General features: G+C 35.8%; 2 protein-coding genes across 2 annotated transcripts; one reads left to right on the forward strand and one right to left on the reverse strand.

Annotated features, from left to right (window-relative positions):
- Positions 1-492: 492 nt before the first annotated feature.
- Positions 493-6,876, reverse strand: LOC107422849 (pre-mRNA-splicing factor SLU7-A). Its single transcript, XM_025076068.3, has 8 exons — positions 6,582-6,876; positions 2,999-3,162; positions 2,796-2,908; positions 2,055-2,456; positions 1,805-1,940; positions 1,420-1,719; positions 898-1,114; positions 493-629 (listed from the first exon to the last, which is right to left on the reverse strand). Exons 1-8 carry the CDS (start codon positions 6,874-6,876, stop codon positions 493-495), a joined length of 1,764 nt encoding a protein of 587 aa, XP_024931836.3.
- A 7,042-nt stretch (positions 6,877-13,918) lies between these two features.
- On the forward strand, positions 13,919-17,419 carry LOC107422883 (malate dehydrogenase, cytoplasmic). The gene is made up of 7 exons (XM_016032395.4): positions 13,919-14,082; positions 14,969-15,127; positions 15,274-15,449; positions 16,036-16,313; positions 16,403-16,538; positions 16,629-16,740; positions 16,906-17,419. The coding sequence occupies exons 1-7, from the start codon at positions 14,037-14,039 to the stop codon at positions 16,998-17,000; spliced, it is 1,002 nt and encodes a 333-aa protein (XP_015887881.1). The 5' UTR covers positions 13,919-14,036; the 3' UTR covers positions 17,001-17,419.
- Positions 17,420-19,703: the final 2,284 nt, after the last annotated feature.

Here is a 19,703-nt window from a genome sequence, read left to right on the forward strand (position 1 = left end):
CATACACCAAACAAAAAAAAGAAAAAAAAAAGGCAAAAAGCAAAAATGGATGGGGTCAATGTCGGGAAAGAAACTCTTTCACGTGATCATCATGATGCATATTTTTTACCCGATAAGCTTCCATCTACTTAGCAATAACCTACACAAGACATTGCATAAAAAGGTATGAAATAAATGATCTCGAAGCTGAAATCAAACAATATTTGTTTTTGCTCCATAAGCCATTTTTAAACATGGGTTTTATTTCGTCAACAATTAAAATAGAAACATGATGACATTACCTAATCATTTCATCTAACATTATATTTACGCTTCCCTTCATCCTTCTCCTCCTTCTTTCTCTCATCCTCCTGGTGAAAAAGAACACAAATAAGCAATGAAAGGTAAAAGAAGACAATAAACCAATCACATCTCTGTAAAAAAGTCCAGAAAATATGGTGATAAAAAATTCTTGAATAAGTTCTTATTTTAATCTGACATTGCATGACAGTATCATTCTAGAAGCAGGTTAAGTCTATATAAGTTCACCTTTTTAAGAGCTTCAACAAGTTTTTTCTGGTCAAGGACCAAATCGGGTACATCAGTTCCCCAAGTAGTAAGCATTTTCTCTTCTGTTAGAACAGGTGTATCTGCATCAGTTATAAAGATCAAATCAGAATGTACAAGAGCAAGCAATTAGATCAAAGTGGAATGAGATAAATACAAAAACTGACTGTTTTATGAAAACATAAGTCTCTAAGAACTAAGAATGAGATTATATTTTGCAAGGAATGAAAATAACTCTGGAATGCCAATAGATTTTGGTACAACCATCTCTAGTACGGCACAGGTTATACGAAATCCCGATCCGAAGGTGAAGTAACTATTTTTTTAAGTAATGAAATAAAATGTACAAACCTTCACAAGCTACTTTACGATCGATATTAGTGTTCATGAGGTCAATTGCTGCTTCAGCCGCCTCAATTCCAACTGCACCAGTGCAATAACTGTTCAATATTGTTTGCTTACAGCACTTGTAGCCCCATTGATGATCTTTCCACCAAGAACCCCAGATACTTGTATGGTTATTGATGTAGACATCCTCTTCATATTTGCTCTTTGGAAGGGATGTCTCCTTTATAACAATAAAGAAAAACATAACAGGGGAAAATAAAAGTTAAGAACTGTCTCCAAATATAAAATGACAAAACAAAATTTTGAAACACATGCTACTATGGTCGAATTTGTACAGAAAAAGTATTACTTTCTGACAATTCTGCAAACAATATCTGAAGGCCAACAAATGTACATCATAGATAGATGGACAGGAAGTAAACTGCACTTAAACCTACCTACTGCCTAGAAACTTTTCAGAAGGAGATATGCTTGGTTTAATTAAATAGAAACGGAAATAATAAAGGAATATAATTTTATACTTACCAATGCTTTAATAATTCTGCCAGCACGATTATATTCAATTTGTCTCTCACTTTGTCCCAAAAGAAGCTCCCTTGGTAGTTCTTCCTCACATGCAGCATTTCCATATTTCTCCATTATGGTTTCTTTCATTTGTGATTTTAACTTCTCCGTGCTGTCCTTATAGTTCTTATACAGTAATTCAGCTTGAGAAGGAGCAGCTTGCACGTGTATATCTTGGCCTTTCTCAAATGCCTCCCGTGCATGAATATTAAGTTGCTTGAACTCCAATGCTTGCCCACTTTCTCTATATTGGTTATCTCCCTATGACAAAAGCAAAATAACATATCAAAATCACATATCATGACAAAGGTAAATAACACCCCCAATTTCCAGAGGAACTACTTACTCCATAAAACTTCTCATCTTGGTCAGCATCAGGAAGAGGGTCCTCTCGCATTGACCGAGTTTTGGGATCATAGTAAGCAGAATTTTCATTGATATTTGAAAGATATTTTGCTGTGTCCTCCCGAATACGCAAATTTCTGTTACAGAACATCAAACTAACATTACCATGCAGAAGAAGGACATACCAGAGAACAATACAAGCTCCTGATAAATAAAATAGAAAAGGAGTTGAGATGAACAAGTATACACACCTAACAGTACCTGTGCTTCCACCACTTGTTGTACGAACACGCTTCTCAACCTTTGCAAAATCCATCTGTTTACTTTCATCAATCTTGGCTTCATCAACCTCAAGAGCATCCTCATCACTGACCTCACCTTCCCCATTCTGCTTATTGTTTTTCTCCTCTAATCTTTTGTGCCGCTGTTCTTTCAGGTATTTCCTTCTAGCCCCACACATTGCCTCATGCCTATCCATGACACGAGAATGATTTGCCGTATCATAACCATTCCATCTATCATGTTTACCATCGTAATCCAGTTCAACTTTCTCTATCTTCTCATCAGGTGCAATGTGCATGTTAGTCAATTTTGCTCCTTTCTTTCTAGGCCTCTCAATGCAGAACTTTACATCATGTGTTATAGCTCCACAGCTGTCACAAGCAAATGAATAAGCAACGTAACAAAGATACAGGCCATAACTGAATTTAAGCAATAAGGAGAGGACAGAACTCTCTTCCAAGTTCTTAAAACTGTAGTATTGAAATAAAAAAGGTGGTTTGAGTTGCACAACAACACATGGTAAAGAAATTGCAAGCTGATTAAAAGAAAATTCATTTCACAAAAATGGATATCCAACTCAAATGTGCTATTATTATATGCAAGAATTTAGCAGAAGAACTTCAATAAAATAAAAATGCCATATAAGTGGTTGATAATAGAACAGACAATTAGGAGAAAAAATGTGAAAAACAAATACGAGGTTCACTTACTTTTCACAAGCGCCCTTCCGATATTTATCAGCCTGAAATGTTTTGGCCCCTCTATCATAACATGCTTTTGTGTCCTTCGGATCTGATTTCCAGTTCTTTTGATGTGTCAAACTCTAAAAGAAAACAAAAGGAAAAAGTCTCCATGAGCATGTTATATTGTCATTGAGAGAGAAATAAAGGAATCTCAGATGTCTTATGCTTACTGGTTTCTCTAATTTAAGATACCAAGGTGCAGATGACATATATTGAGGTATATGAGGATTAATCTCTTTCCCATATTCATCAACCTCAGCCGGTGCAAGCCCTGCCTTTCTCGCTTCCTCCAATTCACGCTTCTTCCGACGATCCTTTCTAGAATTGGAATCCTCTGCAAACCCAATAAAAGTACAACAAAATAAGTAGAGAACTCCAAACTTGTGATAACATCATACATGGATGGTAGTATTGTTTTTACAGCTTCACATCCAAATAAACAAACTCCAAGTTAAATTCTAGTTACTGGTGGGACAATTTATCATATGAACGACACTGGTTTCTCTCACTTGTTTCACTGGTTCTTAAGTAAGAACACCAATAAGTTAACAAATTGTTCAATGTTTTCCACTAAATCCAGAAGAGGTAGCAATTTAGAACAAAAACAAGGCTATATTCTATCTCCACCCCATTTACTTATAATCCATAACTAGCATAGTTTCCTTCACCATACAAGGTTGAACCATATTCCATAATATCATAGAAAAACAATTTTCCCCGTACCATTCCTGAATCCTATAATAAAACTCAACAATATAAACCCCCAAAATACCGAAACTGAATCAAGAACACTTTGGTTACGTAAACATTAAGCAATCCCCTCTTCACATTGTCCAAAATAAAGACTTCCTAAGCCAATTTTTTATCACGTTTTCACATTAAAAAAATAAAACAAACAAATAAATAAACATTATTCAGCTGCTAAACCAAATCAAAAATTAAGGGAGATTAATTCAATTTAGAATTTATTAGATTTAAAATGAATTATATATTTTGATAAATTATTATGAAATTACATATACTTTACAAAAAATTTATAAGTAGTTAATAAAATTTTTGAAATTAAGGTAACAAATTCTTTTTTTACAATTTTATTTTTAAAATTCTTTCAAATCTACTATTTTTTTAAATTTTTTTTAAAATAAATAATTTTTTAAATATCAATAAATTTTTAAAACAAATTTAGAAAATTGTAATTGAATACATTTTAAATTTAATAAATTTTTATAAAATTTATTAAAATATAAATTTAAACTCTTTAAAATCTAAATCAAAACTTCTAAATTTATTAACACTTTTAAAATTTTTCAAATGATAAATTGAATATAACCTGCAAATCTAAAACACAAAATGTGACATTCAAGAATGGGAAATCTATGATCTTCCAAAACAAAGCATAAAAATTGCGAAGGTGGGTAGTACCATTAGCCATAACAAATTGATTGAAGGAATCGGAGCGCCGAGCGGATCAATATTTGAATAGACGCAGAGAGAGCGAAAGCAATTTTGGTAGCCGTTTGGAAATCCAGTTGGATCAGACTTCGACTGGTAACTGCCGCACAGAACCCCAGCACGAACTTTTCCGGATGGGATTCGTGGGTCCCCCGAATAAAGAAATACTTTTTGCTAGAACAACCTTTTCCAAACACTTATTTACACGTATGACCGCCTTCCTGATCTTCTGAAATTTTTGACTAGGTTGGACATCTTTATGGCCCAGTAGTCTAGTCAAATCAGTTTGAGTTTGGCCATTATGAGACAAATCGACTTTTTTGAAAAAGCTATGGTAATTTAAAAATATAATTTTATTATATAATAAAAGTACTAGAAAGTTATATATACTTGGTTTTTGTTTAAGTTAAATTGATTCTAAACCCAATCCACTGTGGATCAAAAACCGAATCTACCTTAATCTAGTTATGTATGAGGATCCAAGACTATACAAAATAACATTAAAAATTAATACATAATTAGAATATTATCTATTAATAATTATTAGTGATCATCATTATTAGTTATAACCATAATATTCTAATTCATAATGTAAAATTAAGTTTAATTATTTTTAAGTTTTAAAACTTTGTTACTCATCAAATATTATAAAATAAAACTTGATTCTTAAAAAATTAATTCTCCGGTATTGAATTCAAAAAATCAATCTCCTTCTAAATTTGACATTTTCCTGTGTTTCATTTTGGTTAAAATTTTACAATAAGCAGTTCGTTTTCTGAAAAAGTTTATGGCACGAATAATTTGGCCATAAAAATTAACATCTGATTTCTTTATTCTTTATAATATTTTTTTGTTATAAATTATTTTTTTAAATATTAAACAGTTTTTTTTTTTCCAAAAAACTTTTAACAGCCTGAGATTCCTTGGGATTTTAGGGCATAATTTTAAAGCTTTGGAGCATGTGGTTAACTTTTCTAAAAAAGTTTGTGTGACATGCCTCATTTAATTGATTGAAAAATTAAAATATCCAACATTTTCATTTTAACAATGCATTTTTTTCCCTTTTTATTATTCTTCTTACTAGGTTATTATTTTCTTTTTTAAAAAAATTAACAGGAATAAAGTATGAAAACCTTTGTGGCGTTGTTTTAAAATTCCAGCATAGGACAAAATTTTAAAGTTTCGTAAAACGCTGCTAGTTTTTCTGAAAAATGTGACATAGCTTATTTGATCATAAAAATTAAAATCCAACTTTTAATTTTATCTATGCCTTTTTAATAATAATAATAATAATAATCGCAATTAAAGCATGATGATGGTAATAATCGCATTAAAGCATGATGGTGGTGGGGTTGTTCAAAATATTTCGAACTTGATGCAAAATTGTAAAGTTTTGGAAGATGTTATTACTTTTCTCAAAAAGATTATGGCATCGTGAAAGCTAAAAATTAAAATCTCTAACTTATTATTTTATGAATTCATTTTTTTATTTGGTTATTTTTTCTTATTATTTTTTACTAATAGGTTATGTTTCCCCCCCCCCCCGGGGTTAATTTTAACAGCCTTAAGAGTATGGGATTTTTGTGGGGTTCGTCAACATGTATGAAACTTCATTGTGAAAATTTGCAAAAGTTAAAAATCATCATAGACTCGCAGTGGAGCTCCAGTGGCAGAGATCCACACCCTTGGTGTCACGGTCCTACCGTTCTAAGTGTACAACGGGGCCGTGCGGTGCTTACTCACCCTTTGCGGGTAGTAAGCCAACCGTTAATGTCCCTCGCAAGCAAATAACCCATACGATATTAGTATTGTGCATGCACCAAGCAAGCAATTAAATAAAGCATGTAATCACACAATCGTTAGAAAAGGATCAGTAAACAAGGTAACAATACGATGAAATGGAAATGCGTTCACTTTATTCGATCTCGATGGAGAGAACAGTAGAGAGGTTTACAAGCACGCTATTAAAAGTTCTCACCTATGTTAGTGGTCTAGCCCAACAACTCGTCGACTAGCCACCCCCCTCTAAAGAGCTTATCGGGCCATTTTCATTCCGACAGGAATACATATCAAAATATGCGAGGAATCATAATGGCACTATTTCGTATAACAAAAGCTAGGAATCCAAACAAGTGACCATGGGCTTGACTAATGACCCTGGATGAAATTGGCTTGGTATTTACAATCAAAATGCGGAGGTGTGTGCGACTCTTACATCCTCCCCCACTCATTCTATCGATGCCCTTGACGACTCCGCTGCTTTGAACTCCTCGATCTGCTGCTTGTAGGGTGCCAAGTTGCCTTCATTCTCCCAGCTGGTTTCTTCTTCTCCTAGTCCCTTCCACTTGATGAGGTACTCTGGTACTAGCTGTCGATGCACGCTTCTGGTTCTTTCTGCAAGGATCTCCTCCACTTCCTTGGTCGTCTTCGGCAGCTTGGTCTTGTCTTTGGCTCTTGCTGGAGTGTTGTGCGCTGGATCCTCCTTGTCAACGTAGTATGGCTTGAGGTTGCTGACTTGGAATACCGGGTGCACTCTTATCCATCCTAGGGTAACCACCTTATACGACGCCCTCCCTACTTTGGCAATGATCGGCATTGGTCCCTCATATTTTCTCATCAACCTGGGGTCTCTATCCTTTAGCTAGCGAAATTGCTCTCGAGTTAGCTTAACCATCACCATATCCCCCACATTGAACTCTAGGGGTCGCGGGTCTTTTTCTGCCCATTTCTTCATCCGATTTGCCGCCTTCTCCAAGTAGGCCCTGGCTATTTCCATGTTGTTCTTCCACTCTTTGGTGAAGTTGAAAGCCCGTGGGTTCTTGCCTTGGTACTCATCGACTGTGCGTGGAAGTAAGGGCTTCTAGCCGTTAACTATTTCAAATGGGCATTTACTTGTGGGAGATCCCTTCTGTACGTTGAAGTAGAATTGAGCTACATCAAGGAGCTGCGCCCAATTCTTCTGGTTGGCACTAACAAAGTGTCGAAGGTACTCCTCCAACATGCCATTGAATCTTTCCGTCTGCCCATTCATTTGCGGGTGATAACTGGAGGAAATGTTGAGTTGGGACCCAAGAAGCTTGAATAGTTCTGTCCAGAAAGATCCCGTAAACTTTGCATCTATATCGCTTACAATGTGTTGGGGCACACCCTAATATTTCACCACAAACTTGAAAAACAAGCGGGCAGTTTCCTCGGCCGTATAGTACTTTGAGGCAGGGATGAATGTAGCATATTTTGAGAATCGATCCACAATAACCAAAATACTTGAAAGATCCCCGATCTTTGGAAGGTTGGTGATGAAATCGATTGACACACTCTCCCATGGGCGTGACGGGACGAATAGAGGTTCCAACAGCCTTAGTGGTTTCTGCCTCTCAACTTTGTCCTGTTGGCACACAAGACAGGTTCAGATGTAGTCCATAATATCATCATGCATCTATGGCCAATAATATCCCTGTTTGATTAAGGCATACGTCCTTTGCCACCCCGGATGTCCAGCCCACAGAGTGTCGTGGCATTCTCTCATTAACATCTTTCTTAGGTCTCCAGCCTTCGGGACAAATAACCTATTTCCTTTTGTCCACAGTAAGCTATCCTCCTCCCAAAATTGACGAGTTTTTCCCTCCTTGCATAGTTTGAGGATATTCTGGGCACATTGATCTCCCCCTAGATGCTACTTTATCAGCTTTCGCATTGAAGTCGTGATAGTACTCGCAGCCATGTTAGCCAACACCCTTAGTGCCGCAAGCTCCGTCTTACGACTTAGGGCATTCGCCGCCTGGTTTTTGGTCCCCGCTTTGTGTTCGAAATGAAGGTCAAACTCCGCAATGAATTCCTGCCAACGAGCTTGTTTTGGGGTTAGTTTTGGTTGTGTAAGGAAGTGACTAACGGCTGAGTTATCAGTCTTTACTAGAAAGCTTGACCCCAATAAGTAGTGCCTCCAAGTTCTTAAGCAATGAATTACAGCAAGCATCTCCTTTTCTTGAGCCGTATAGTTTCTTTCTGCCGCTAATAACTTCTTGCTTTTGTAGGCGACAGGATGACCATCTTGGAGTAGGACTCCACCTAAAGCGAAGTCAGATGCATCGGTTTGGACTTCGAAGGGTCTTGCGATGTCTGGTAGGGCCAACACCGGGTCTTTCATCATAGCTTCCTTTAGATCTTGGAATGCGCCCTCACATTCCTTGCTCCACTCCCAAGGCACATCCTTCTTTAGCAATTCCGTTAGGGGAGTTGCTTTCTTTGAGTACCCTTTTACGAAACGACGGTAGTAATTTGCCAATCCCAGAAATGATCTAAGTTCTTTCACATTAGCAGGAGTTTTCCACTCTTGGATGGATTTTACCTTTTCCATGTCCATACGGATCTTCTCCTCCTCGATGATGTGTCCCAGAAACTTGATTCGTCTATTGCCAAATGCACATTTTTCCTTCTTCACAAATAATTGATTTTCTTGGAGTCTCTGGAATACCATTCGAATGTGTTCGACATGTTCTTCCAAGGTAGGGCTAAAGATTACAATGTCGTCAAGATACACCACCACAAATTTATCAATGAAGTCTCGAAATACCTGGTTCATGAGAGTGCAAAATGTTGTTGGTGCATTCGTCAACCCGAAAGGCATCACCAGGAATTCGAAGGCTCCGTATCATGTAACACAGGTGGTTTTCTCTTCGTCTCCTTCAGCGATTCTCACTTGGTAGTATCCCGATCTCAAATCCAATTTGGTGAAGAATTTGGCTCCACTTAGCTGGTCGAACAAGTCAGCTATTAAGGGGATCGGGTACTTGTTTCGCACCGTGACCTTGTTCAGTGCTCGGTAATCTCTGCACAGGCGCAAAGTTCCATCTTTCTTCTTTTGGAATAATACTGGAGCGCCATAAGGTGCCTTCGAGGGTCTCAGGAATCCTGCTTCCAAAAGTTCCCTGAGTTGCTTCCGTAGTTTTGCCAGCTCAGGAGGGGCCATCCGATAAGGTGCTTTTGCTGGAGGTTTTGCCCCCGGTATCAGTTCGATTTTGTGGTCAATATCTCGTCGAGGAGGTAGGTTCCTCGGTAAGTTGTCTGGCATCACATCATTGAATGATTTCAAGGCATCCAGCACCATAGGAGGGGTAGTTTCATCATCTTCACCCTCCCTCGCTACCACCAATGCTAGGTAAGAGGGTTCTTTGCGTCTTACTCCCTTCTTAAATTGGAGAGCCGATAGAAGTTTGCGGTTGTTCAGTTGCTTCCTCAACTACGGGAACTACTCCCGTTTGTTCCCCCATCATCAATAGGCTGTTAGCGGCGAGAATAGGGATTGCCTTATTCTTCACTGGGAAGTCCATTCCCAAGATTACATCAAAGTCATCCATTGGTACTACAATCAAATCCACCCGGTCCTCCCAAGTTCCCAACTTGAGAGGCACTTGTTTCGCCAGGCCCACCGTAGGTAAGGCTTTGGAATTTACTGCTTTCATTTGCCCGTCATCGTTTTGTAAGCGTAGGCCCAACTTTCGAGCTTCAATCTCTGAACAAAAGTTGTGGGTGGCACCTGTGTCCACCATCGCACTCTTTGCGGCCATTCCATTTATCGCCGCATCCACGAACATAAGACCTTTCTCGTTGGTCTTCCTGGCCTGAACGACCTGTCCATTAAGGGCATTCAAGAATCTCAGCGTTCCCATTTGTGCGCCATCTTCTCCTTCTTCTACTACCTCCTCTCGCCCTCCCTCATGCTCTTGGGAGCGAATGGATGCTTGTAGAGCACTAAGAGCGGTCTAATGGGGACATTTGCCTACTCTGTGGGGACCATTACATAGGAAACATGTCAGAGGTCAGGGTCTAAATCCGAATGCATTGGGGTTCCGCGGTGGAGGCTCTCTCGTGTTTGAAGGTTTCCTATTATCGCTTCCCCCAGGTCTTGTGAGATTGGTAGGCCTGAAGGGTCTACCGCTATTGGCATTTGAAGGAGGCGGTTGGGGCCTTCTATTGATGGGGCTCTCTGTTGAGTAGTCCATTAGGCACTCCGCTGCGCCTAGTGCTAAAGCTAAGTCTTGTACTCTCTATCGTTGAAGTTCTGTCCTAGCCCAAGGTTTCAGCCCTTCCAGGAAGTAAAAGAGCTTATCCTTCTCGGACATGTCGCATATATCGAGCATGAGTGCCGAGAAAGCTTTCACGTAGTCCCTTACATTACCGATCTGTCTCAATTCTCTCAAATGTCGCCGGGCAATGTAGTCCACGTTCTCGGGAAGGAATTGGTTCTTGAGTTCCTTCTGTAGCTGGTCCCACGTGTCAATGATGCATCTGTTGTTTTTGATATCTTTGTATTTAGATCGCCACCACAGTTTTGCATCATTGGTTAGGTACATTATAGCCATGGTCACCTTCGTTTTCTCCGAATCTAGTTTTATTGCTCGAAAATATTGTTCCATATCAAACAAAAAGTTTTCGAGCTCCTTCGCATCTCGTGCCTCCCTATACGCTCGGGGCTCAGGCACTTTCATTCATCCATAGTCCCCGCCTATTGGAACAGCAGGTCGATTTTCTACCGCTCGCATGGTGATGGCGAGCTTGGTGTTTATTTGCCCCATTTCCATCTTTAAGGCTTCCACGGTGGCTCGAAAGTCCTCTGTCAGTTCATTGACCGTAGACATCAGTCTCTCTATGGCCTCTTCCACTACTCCATCTCGCTCGCCTACAGTAGAGCTCGAAGGGCCGATATTGCCCCATGGGGTTTGATTTCTCTCGAGTGCGCTCACTCGACTGGCTATGTCATCGATTGTCTCCATCTTTTTGAAGGCCTCCTGCCAGTTGTGGCCTCTGATATGTTTATTTACAACGCCAGCAAGCTCCCCGAGCTGCTGGTCGATGGTATCGAACCTCATTTCGTTTGTCAGCTTCGGCATCTTGTGCGAGTGACTCCCGACCCCGCTCTGATACCAACTGTCACGGTCCCACCGTTCTAAGCGTACAATGGGGCCGTGCGGTGCTTACTCACCCCTCGCGGGTAGTAAGCCAACCGTTAATGTCCCTCGCAAGCAAATAACCCACACGATATTAGTATTGTGCATGCGCCAAGCAAACAATAAAATAAAGCATGTAATCACACAATCATTAGAAAATGGTCAGTAAACAAGGCAACAATACGATGAAATGGAAATGTGTTCGTTTTATTCGGTCTCGATGGAGAGAACAGCAGAGAGGTTTACAAGCACGCTATTAAAAGTTCTCACCTATGCTAGTAGTCTAGCCCAACAACTCGCCAACTAGCCACTCCCCTCCAAAGAACTTATCGGGCCATTTTCATTCCGACAGGAATACATATCAAAATATGTGAGGAATCATAATGGCACTATTTCGTATAACAAAAGCTAGGAATCCAAGCAAGTGACCATGGACTTGACTAATGATCTTGGATGAACTTGGTTTGGTATTTATAATCAAAATGCAGAGATGTGTGCGACTCTTACACTTGGCCTATGAGTGCTAGGTTCGAGTCTATGAGATGGGGCAACAGCCACATTAGAAAAAAAAAAAAAAAAAAAGAGTAAAAAATCATTATTAAAAAAACAAAAAAAAAAGCTATGTTAAAATTCAAATATATAATGCTCGGCATTGCTTTCTTTCTAATGGTAATCGAGTGAAATACTTGATTTTCCTTTTTACGAATAAAATCTCAAATATTCATCACGAAAATTTATGCCTACTCCAACGTTGGTTAGGATCTTAAAAGTTTGCAAAGCGTGGTTTAAGTGTTTGGGACTTGAGCTATTTGATTATAAAATCTCAACTTTTTACCTTATTAATTCATGAATTTTCCTCTTTTTATTTTTATTTTTTTATATATACTTTGAATGAAATTATGTATGTGGCATTGTGAGGATGACATTCCTGTGGGTTTTGGTCAGACACATATCCAATTTTATTTATAATTTTAAAGTGTTGCAAAATATTGTTAATTTTTTAAGAAGTTTGTGGCATAACCAACTCTAGTTAGAATTTTAAATTTTTTGCAAGATGTGTTTAATTTTCTAAAAATAAATGTGATGGTTATTTGATCGTTAAAGTTAAAATTTATACTTTTTTTTTCGTTTAAGTTAAAATCTAAACTTTTTTTTTTTGTTTATACTTTTAATAAAAGAAATATATGCCATTATTTATATTGATTTATTTTAATCATTTTCTTACTAAAGACATACATGCCATTATTTATAATAATTTATTTTAATCATTTTCTTACAATTTACTATAAATTTATTTTAAAAAATCTTATAAAATATGTAGATCTTGTTCTTTAAACGAAATTAATTTTTTTTTTTTAAAAAAAACATAGATCATATACACCCATAAAAGTAATATAATAGCTCTGTTATATGTAGATGTAATCTGAATGCTCGAATCAAATATACAAGCACCTAACTTTTGGCGGGTGAGGAATATATATAATACCAAAAGGTTGTACTCTCTTGGATTATATATATGGAAAATGCACATTTATTTAGTGTACTATTACAAATAACCGATCCATATAATGTCTATAGGGAAGATAGTGGTTAGTGGTTATTTATTGCATATATGTGTTCCTGTAAAGCTTATTATTATTATTATTATTTTGGTAAAAGTGTTATGTTAAGCTTGTGTTACTCTTCCTAAAGCTTAATTCATATTGAGCAAATCTAAAAATTAATATGCTTCCTGATAAATATTCTAGCTTAAGTACCTTATATGTCACTGTAGTGAAGAAATTACTAATGGGTAACAATATGTACATGATTCTGGCTCCAAAGTTTAGACTTTTTTTTTTTTTTTTTGAATGAAAAATTGACGAAAGTCAAAACATGGGTAATAAAACAAAGTGGAATTTTATATAAAAAAAAAATGTTTGCCCTTTATTTGCTAAAAAGTATTATTATTATTATTTTTTACACGAACTAACATTTTTGTTATAAACTAAAACACAACTAGTCAGAGGACAAGACAATCATCCACTCAAAAAAAAAAAAAAAAAAAAATCAAGGACATTGAACCAAATGAAGATGGTTTATGCTCATTTGTTAATTGACTCTTTTTTTATTATTATTATTTTTTAATGGATTTATTAATTGACTTTAAAATACATAAATAAGCCCCAAAAAAAACACACACAACATAAACATAATACACATTAAACGTTGACTGATTGTATCACCAGCTCAACCTACGGCCGCAAGTTCACGAGCACTATCCTAACATTTTTTTTTATTTTTTTATTTTTTTTAACATTCACGCATGAATCATGACGATTGTCGTTGGGGCATCAATTCCAAAGCAGCATCTTAACGGAATATTCTTCTCCACGCCACGTGGGTCCAGTCCGAGTTATCAGTTCTCCAACCCAAACTTAACGTCGTCCACCCCTTTCTTTTTCCCATAACCTAAATATCCTCCACTACCGCACTTAGAACGCCACCGTTTATTATCCATTCTCTCCCGAGTCATCAGCTCCTGCACCCAAAACTTAACGCCGTCCACTCCTTTTTCATTTTCATAGCCAAAATATCCTTCGTAGGGGTGTAAACGTATTTTAAACCATTAAAACAGTACCGTTTTATCCATAATCTGTGTTTGCCTTTTATGAATCATCATTTCCTTGGTAATATCAATTCCACTCGACCACATAGCCTGCGCTGTTTATCCTATCTCAGTACAAAAGGCTCACTCTCTCACTCAAAGTCCACTTTCCCAAAATTCGCATCGTTACGATTTTTCGCTGTTTCCTTCGTTGATCTCGATCAAATGGCTTGCAAAGAACCAGTTCGCGTCCTCGTTACCGGGGCTGCAGGTACCGATATAGATGTATTTCAGATCTATCACTTCGGTTTCGATTTCAGTTTCTGCTTCTTCTTCGAATCGATTTCGGATTTATCGAACAGTGCTTTTTCTTTTTTGCTTTTTTTTTAAAATATTTTTTTGGCTTTTTTCTACCTGTGAAGATCTAGATCTTTGCATGTGATGAGCTGATTTAGCGGTTGTTTTTAAGCAGCAAGATTTTGACGGATCTGTTTTTTTGTGATTTTGTTTTGCTGAATCGTGCTATGTGAAAACTGGTGATTGATTTAAACGGTGATTTGGTAGCGATTTGATCTCTGATCTGAGTTGTAATAGATTCTGATGTTAGAAGTTTTCATTTTTTGGTGGATATTTTAGCTGATTTTGTTGTTCTTATGCTGTGATTATGTATTTGTGTGCTAGATATTTGAGAGATCTAAGCATATAGAGTTAGTGGGTGAGTTGCAAATGATCTAAAGTTGTAATTTATTTATTTATTTGGTATATAGGAGATTTTTATGGTTACGAGAGCAATATTAGGACAAATTGTGTTTGGCTCTCTGCAGTATGACTTAATAATGTTTAATGTTTACCAACTTGGAGGCCAACTGTAGGGTATTGTTTGAAGATTTCAAAGTGCCTATATTAGAACTAGAACGGGCATTTCAGTTGTAATCTCCTCCAAATTTGTTCTTTATTCCTTTTGGTTTAGGAATATTATGTTTTCTCCTTTGTTTATGAGGACCTTTCCTTGTACATTTAGTTTACTTTTGGTATGGCTCATATTTGTCACTTCCTCTTTTTCCATTTAGTGAGTATACTTTTCTTATGAATTTTATATGGAGTGTGAGTATGATTTTCTTATGAATTTTATATGGAATGTGATTGTTGGATTGCAGGTCAAATTGGGTATGCTCTCGTCCCTATGATTGCTAGGGGAGTGATGTTGGGTGCTGACCAGCCTGTTATCCTGCACATGCTTGATATCCCACCAGCGGCTGAGGCATTGAATGGTGTGAAAATGGAATTGGTAGATGCTGCTTTTCCTCTTCTTAAAGGTATGCTATGGTGTTCCTTTTGTTTTACTCTATGTTGTAATCTCTGTCTTAGAGTTCTCTAATGTAGACCATTAAGCATTCTAAAACTTAGGATTTGGTGATTTGTGAAGTATGATCATGTTGTGTAACATGTAAACTTGTTTTAGGTGTTGTTGCAACAACTGATGTTGTTGAAGCATGCACTGGTGTCAACATTGCTGTCATGGTTGGCGGCTTTCCAAGGAAAGAAGGTATGGAAAGGAAAGATGTGATGTCCAAGAATGTATCAATTTACAAGTCACAGGCTTCGGCTCTAGAGAAGCATGCTGCTGCAAACTGCAAGGTATTGTCATTTTTAAAAAATTAGAGAAAAAATAGCTTATTGAGTGTTTTGAGATTGACCATTAATTTGCAAATCTAGTTTCTTGTGTATAATCAGGAGGTATTCTGGTGTCAAGTAAAATAGATAATAGTTTGATGCATGCCATGCATTTTTCATTTCATCTTTTTGTTTTAAAGTCTGAGCATGTGGTTGTCCTGCTTTGAAATTGAATTTGTATTCAAGCTTGTTATTGTATTTTGCCTATAATTTTATCAGTTAGGATCCTGAACACAATCTAAATTTTGATGTTAGTGTTCTTAGAAATTTCATTGCCCGCCGACATATTTTCTTTTGGGTTGTGAAGAGCTTGTGAACACTGTAATTGCAGTCACTGAATATGACTTAATATAATTGCTGTCATTAAATATGAGTTAATTCTGAAAAATTGAACCTGAAAAGCAATGTAATTAAAATATTGTTGGATGCTGAAATCTCCCAATCAATAATTTGAAATGCAAAGCATCACACTGTACAACAAGTTTGAATAAGTATTTCTTGTTTCAGTAATAATCTAATGTTTTTAACTAGTAATTTTTTGTCTTTGCAGGTTTTGGTCGTTGCAAACCCTGCAAATACCAATGCCTTGATCTTGAAGGAATTTGCACCTTCCATACCTGAGAAAAACATCACTTGTTTGACAAGACTGGATCACAACAGGGCTTTGGGACAGATTTCAGAGAGATTGAATGTCCAAGTTAGTGATGTTAAAAATGTCATCATCTGGGGAAATCACTCATCAACTCAGTATCCAGATGTCAACCATGCAACTGTCAATACACCATCTGGGGAGAAGCCTGTTCGTCAGCTCGTTAATGATGATGCATGGTATGTGAATGAACAAAATACTTAATTCTCACTTGAAGTTGAATCTGTTATTTGGTCTTAAAATGTATTGATTGATTCCTTGGCTGAAGGTTGAATGGGGAATTCATTACAACTGTTCAACAACGTGGTGCTGCAATTATTAAAGCTCGAAAGTTTTCAAGTGCTTTGTCTGCTGCTAGTTCTGCTTGTGACCACATTCGCGATTGGGTGCTTGGAACCCCAGAGGTTTGTATATTTTACCTCATTTTTAACTAATATATAATGTAAAAGTTGTCACAATCCAATGGTTATGTTTTCTATTTTTGTTGACTTCAGGGCACTTGGGTATCCATGGGAGTGTACTCTGATGGTTCTTACAATGTACCATCTGGTCTTATTTACTCATTCCCTGTCACTTGCCGCAATGGGGAATGGAAAATTGTCCAAGGTAAGAGTTACTCGTGCTTTTTAGTGTATCTATATATAATTAAGTATTGAATCACCCACGAAATATAGTTGAATCCATGAAATATAGTTGAATTATGCAAGTGTTACTATATTTGTTATTCTGGAACCATTTCTCATGTCTTTCCCCGACTGTTCATCATCTCAGGACTTTCCATTGATGAGTTATCAAGGAAGAAGTTGGATTTGACAGCAGAAGAGCTCTCCGAGGAAAAGGCATTGGCATACTCTTGCCTCTCATGAACATTGTCCTTTCCTTCTTAGTGTGACTGCCCTCAATATGTTTTAATGGGAAGTAGCTAAAATTTTGAATAACGCCATTGTTAAAGTATAGAGAACTTCTAATGATGGAGAAGCTCCTTCAATGGGTCTTTACTATTGTTGAAGAGCGGATGTTTTGAATTTTTAGGACCCACATTTGAATGTTGTTGGCGATGAGTTTGAGCTCATACTGTAGTTTGATAGTTGTGGTTATGATTTCCATTTGCACTTTCGTGTTTTTGGTTCAAATAATTTTTGCTTCTGCAAATTGTAATCTCTTTCTGTCCATAATCGCTATGTTCTTGGTAATCTGTACTATAAGCGTATTGATCGAGTCTTGAGGGTTCATCTTGTTCACTGTTTCAACATTTAATATATAATTTTCATTTTAACGATTATAACTAATGCAATTATATAAATCTAATAAATTAGATGGGAGGCATGCTTTTTTTTTTTTTTTCTCGTCTAAATTATACTTAAGATGGCCATCGTTTGACAAAAGATACTATCAAGCCAATTAATTAAATTTAAAAATAGTGTATAAGTTTAGTTAATTAAAAAAAGAAATTATTATTATTGTTTTAAAAAAGTAGAGTTTATCAACATTAATTTAAGATTCCTATTAAGTTTGCCTCCATTTATTTAAGGGTTAATTACATTTCGGTATTCTTGAGTTTGAAAATTTTATAATTTAACCTTGGTTTTAAAACTTAAAACACTGAACTTTCTACTTTATTTAGTCCAAGAATTACGTTGGCAATGATGTTAAAATATTAAGGTGTGTATTTTAAAACCTATAAATTATATTCGTAGTTATTAATTTAAAAATAATTAAAGCAATAATTAAAGTAATGGTACCGAATAAAAAATAAATGATTCAACGTGGAAGATTTTTTCTTTAATATATATATATATATATATAATGGATTTTAAAATTAAGAATCTAAATTGCATACTTCGAGGTATCATGGTGTAATAAGCCCTTTATTTAAAGCAAATTAATTAAATTAAAACGTAAATTTTAATTTCTAAAGCAAATCAATTAAATTTAAAAGTAAATTTTAATTTCTAATTTTACTAATATTAATTTAAAGAAAAACTGCATCCTTCAACAAAATTGATATGTAGTATAGACATAAATAAAATTAGTGTGTAAACTCAAATATAATATTGTAAATCAATATTAATGCTATGAACGTTATGTAGTATAGACATAAATGCTGGTGTTATGCATAGCTCAAATTGATAAAAATAAAATTAGTGTGCAAGTTTAAACATAATAATGTAAGGAACATATCAACTAAATCAACTTCATTTGAACATATTTGTTATGTTATATTTAAGAATTTGTGTGATATATTCTCATTTTATGTATGTTTCTATATATATATATATATATATATATATATGTGTGTGTGTGTGTTTTTCTTAATGCTTTCTTTTCAAATATATGAATATGTTATAAATTTTGTGCATATAAGGTATTACTTCTTATTTCTTCATTATATGTAAATGTAATCATATTAATTGCATCAAATTATTGTCGATTATTGATTATTGATAGATGGATCAATTTATGGACCTAATCTGTTGCTCGAGGACCAACTAAGTAAAGCAAAAGGTTGGCCAAGCTTGTGTGGACTAGGCTGGTGTGAACTATTACGCTACCTTTTATACTAATTGAGTTTTATGAACGGTTATTTTCCTTACAATGGATGGATTTTACAATTATCAATATGCCACTTAAGTTGCAAGCATTTTATTTGAGCCTGCTCAAACTACTCAAACATTAGTTTTTGAATTTCAAGACCAAGCAGCTAATGCGATGGAGCTAATGGTAGAAGGAGAAGTCTATTTTATTGCAGCCGCTAATATAGCTACTTACTACAAGAAAAAGCATTTTTAAAAATGTCATTGTTATAGCAATTGTTTATACTATGTTGTTGAAAGTAAATTATTCCAGTTGTTGTTGTTGTTGCTTTTATTTATTTATTTATTTATTATTATTATAATAGAATAAAATATGAATCCTATATAAAAAGTGTTGTGTGTGACCACACCATTTAAGCCGTCAATATTATTGATGAGACCATTGACAATGCTCAAAAAGCAGCTACTTTGGCTGGCTACTTGGCCTGAGAATGTTAGACATGTACGGAATGACACTGCTGCACAAACCGTTAATAAGGGATTCAATGCACGACATCCCTACATATATACAAAGCAAAAAACCACAACTATTCTAAATGTGGGATATAAAATAGCAGAATATGCCAATTTGATAACCGATTATGCTAATCGAGATATACTTGGTTGTGTTCACTTGGTTAAAGTTTTATGGGTACATCTAATGAAGCGTCTGATAAAAGCGCACATATTATTTTGGTTCTGTAAGTTGTTTGGTAATTTTAACACATTTTTTTGTAGTGTATAAATTAATCCTGCACCATCCAAATAAACCCATGGGCTGGATCAGGCTTGCACAATCTTTAATCAGAATTTTTTTTTTCTTTTATTTTCTTTTCTTCAAACACAGCTTTCATGTTTTAATTTAAAAATTATAATTTTTTACATTTCAATGTTAACATTTATAAAAATATATATATATATAGATATATATATTTTTTTCTTAATTCGGTTAATATTTTACAATTTTATATAATGTAATCATTTACAAAAATGGCA

This window comes from Ziziphus jujuba, chromosome 3, assembly GCF_031755915.1.
Source record: "Ziziphus jujuba cultivar Dongzao chromosome 3, ASM3175591v1".
NCBI classification, from domain to species: domain Eukaryota; kingdom Viridiplantae; phylum Streptophyta; class Magnoliopsida; order Rosales; family Rhamnaceae; genus Ziziphus; species Ziziphus jujuba.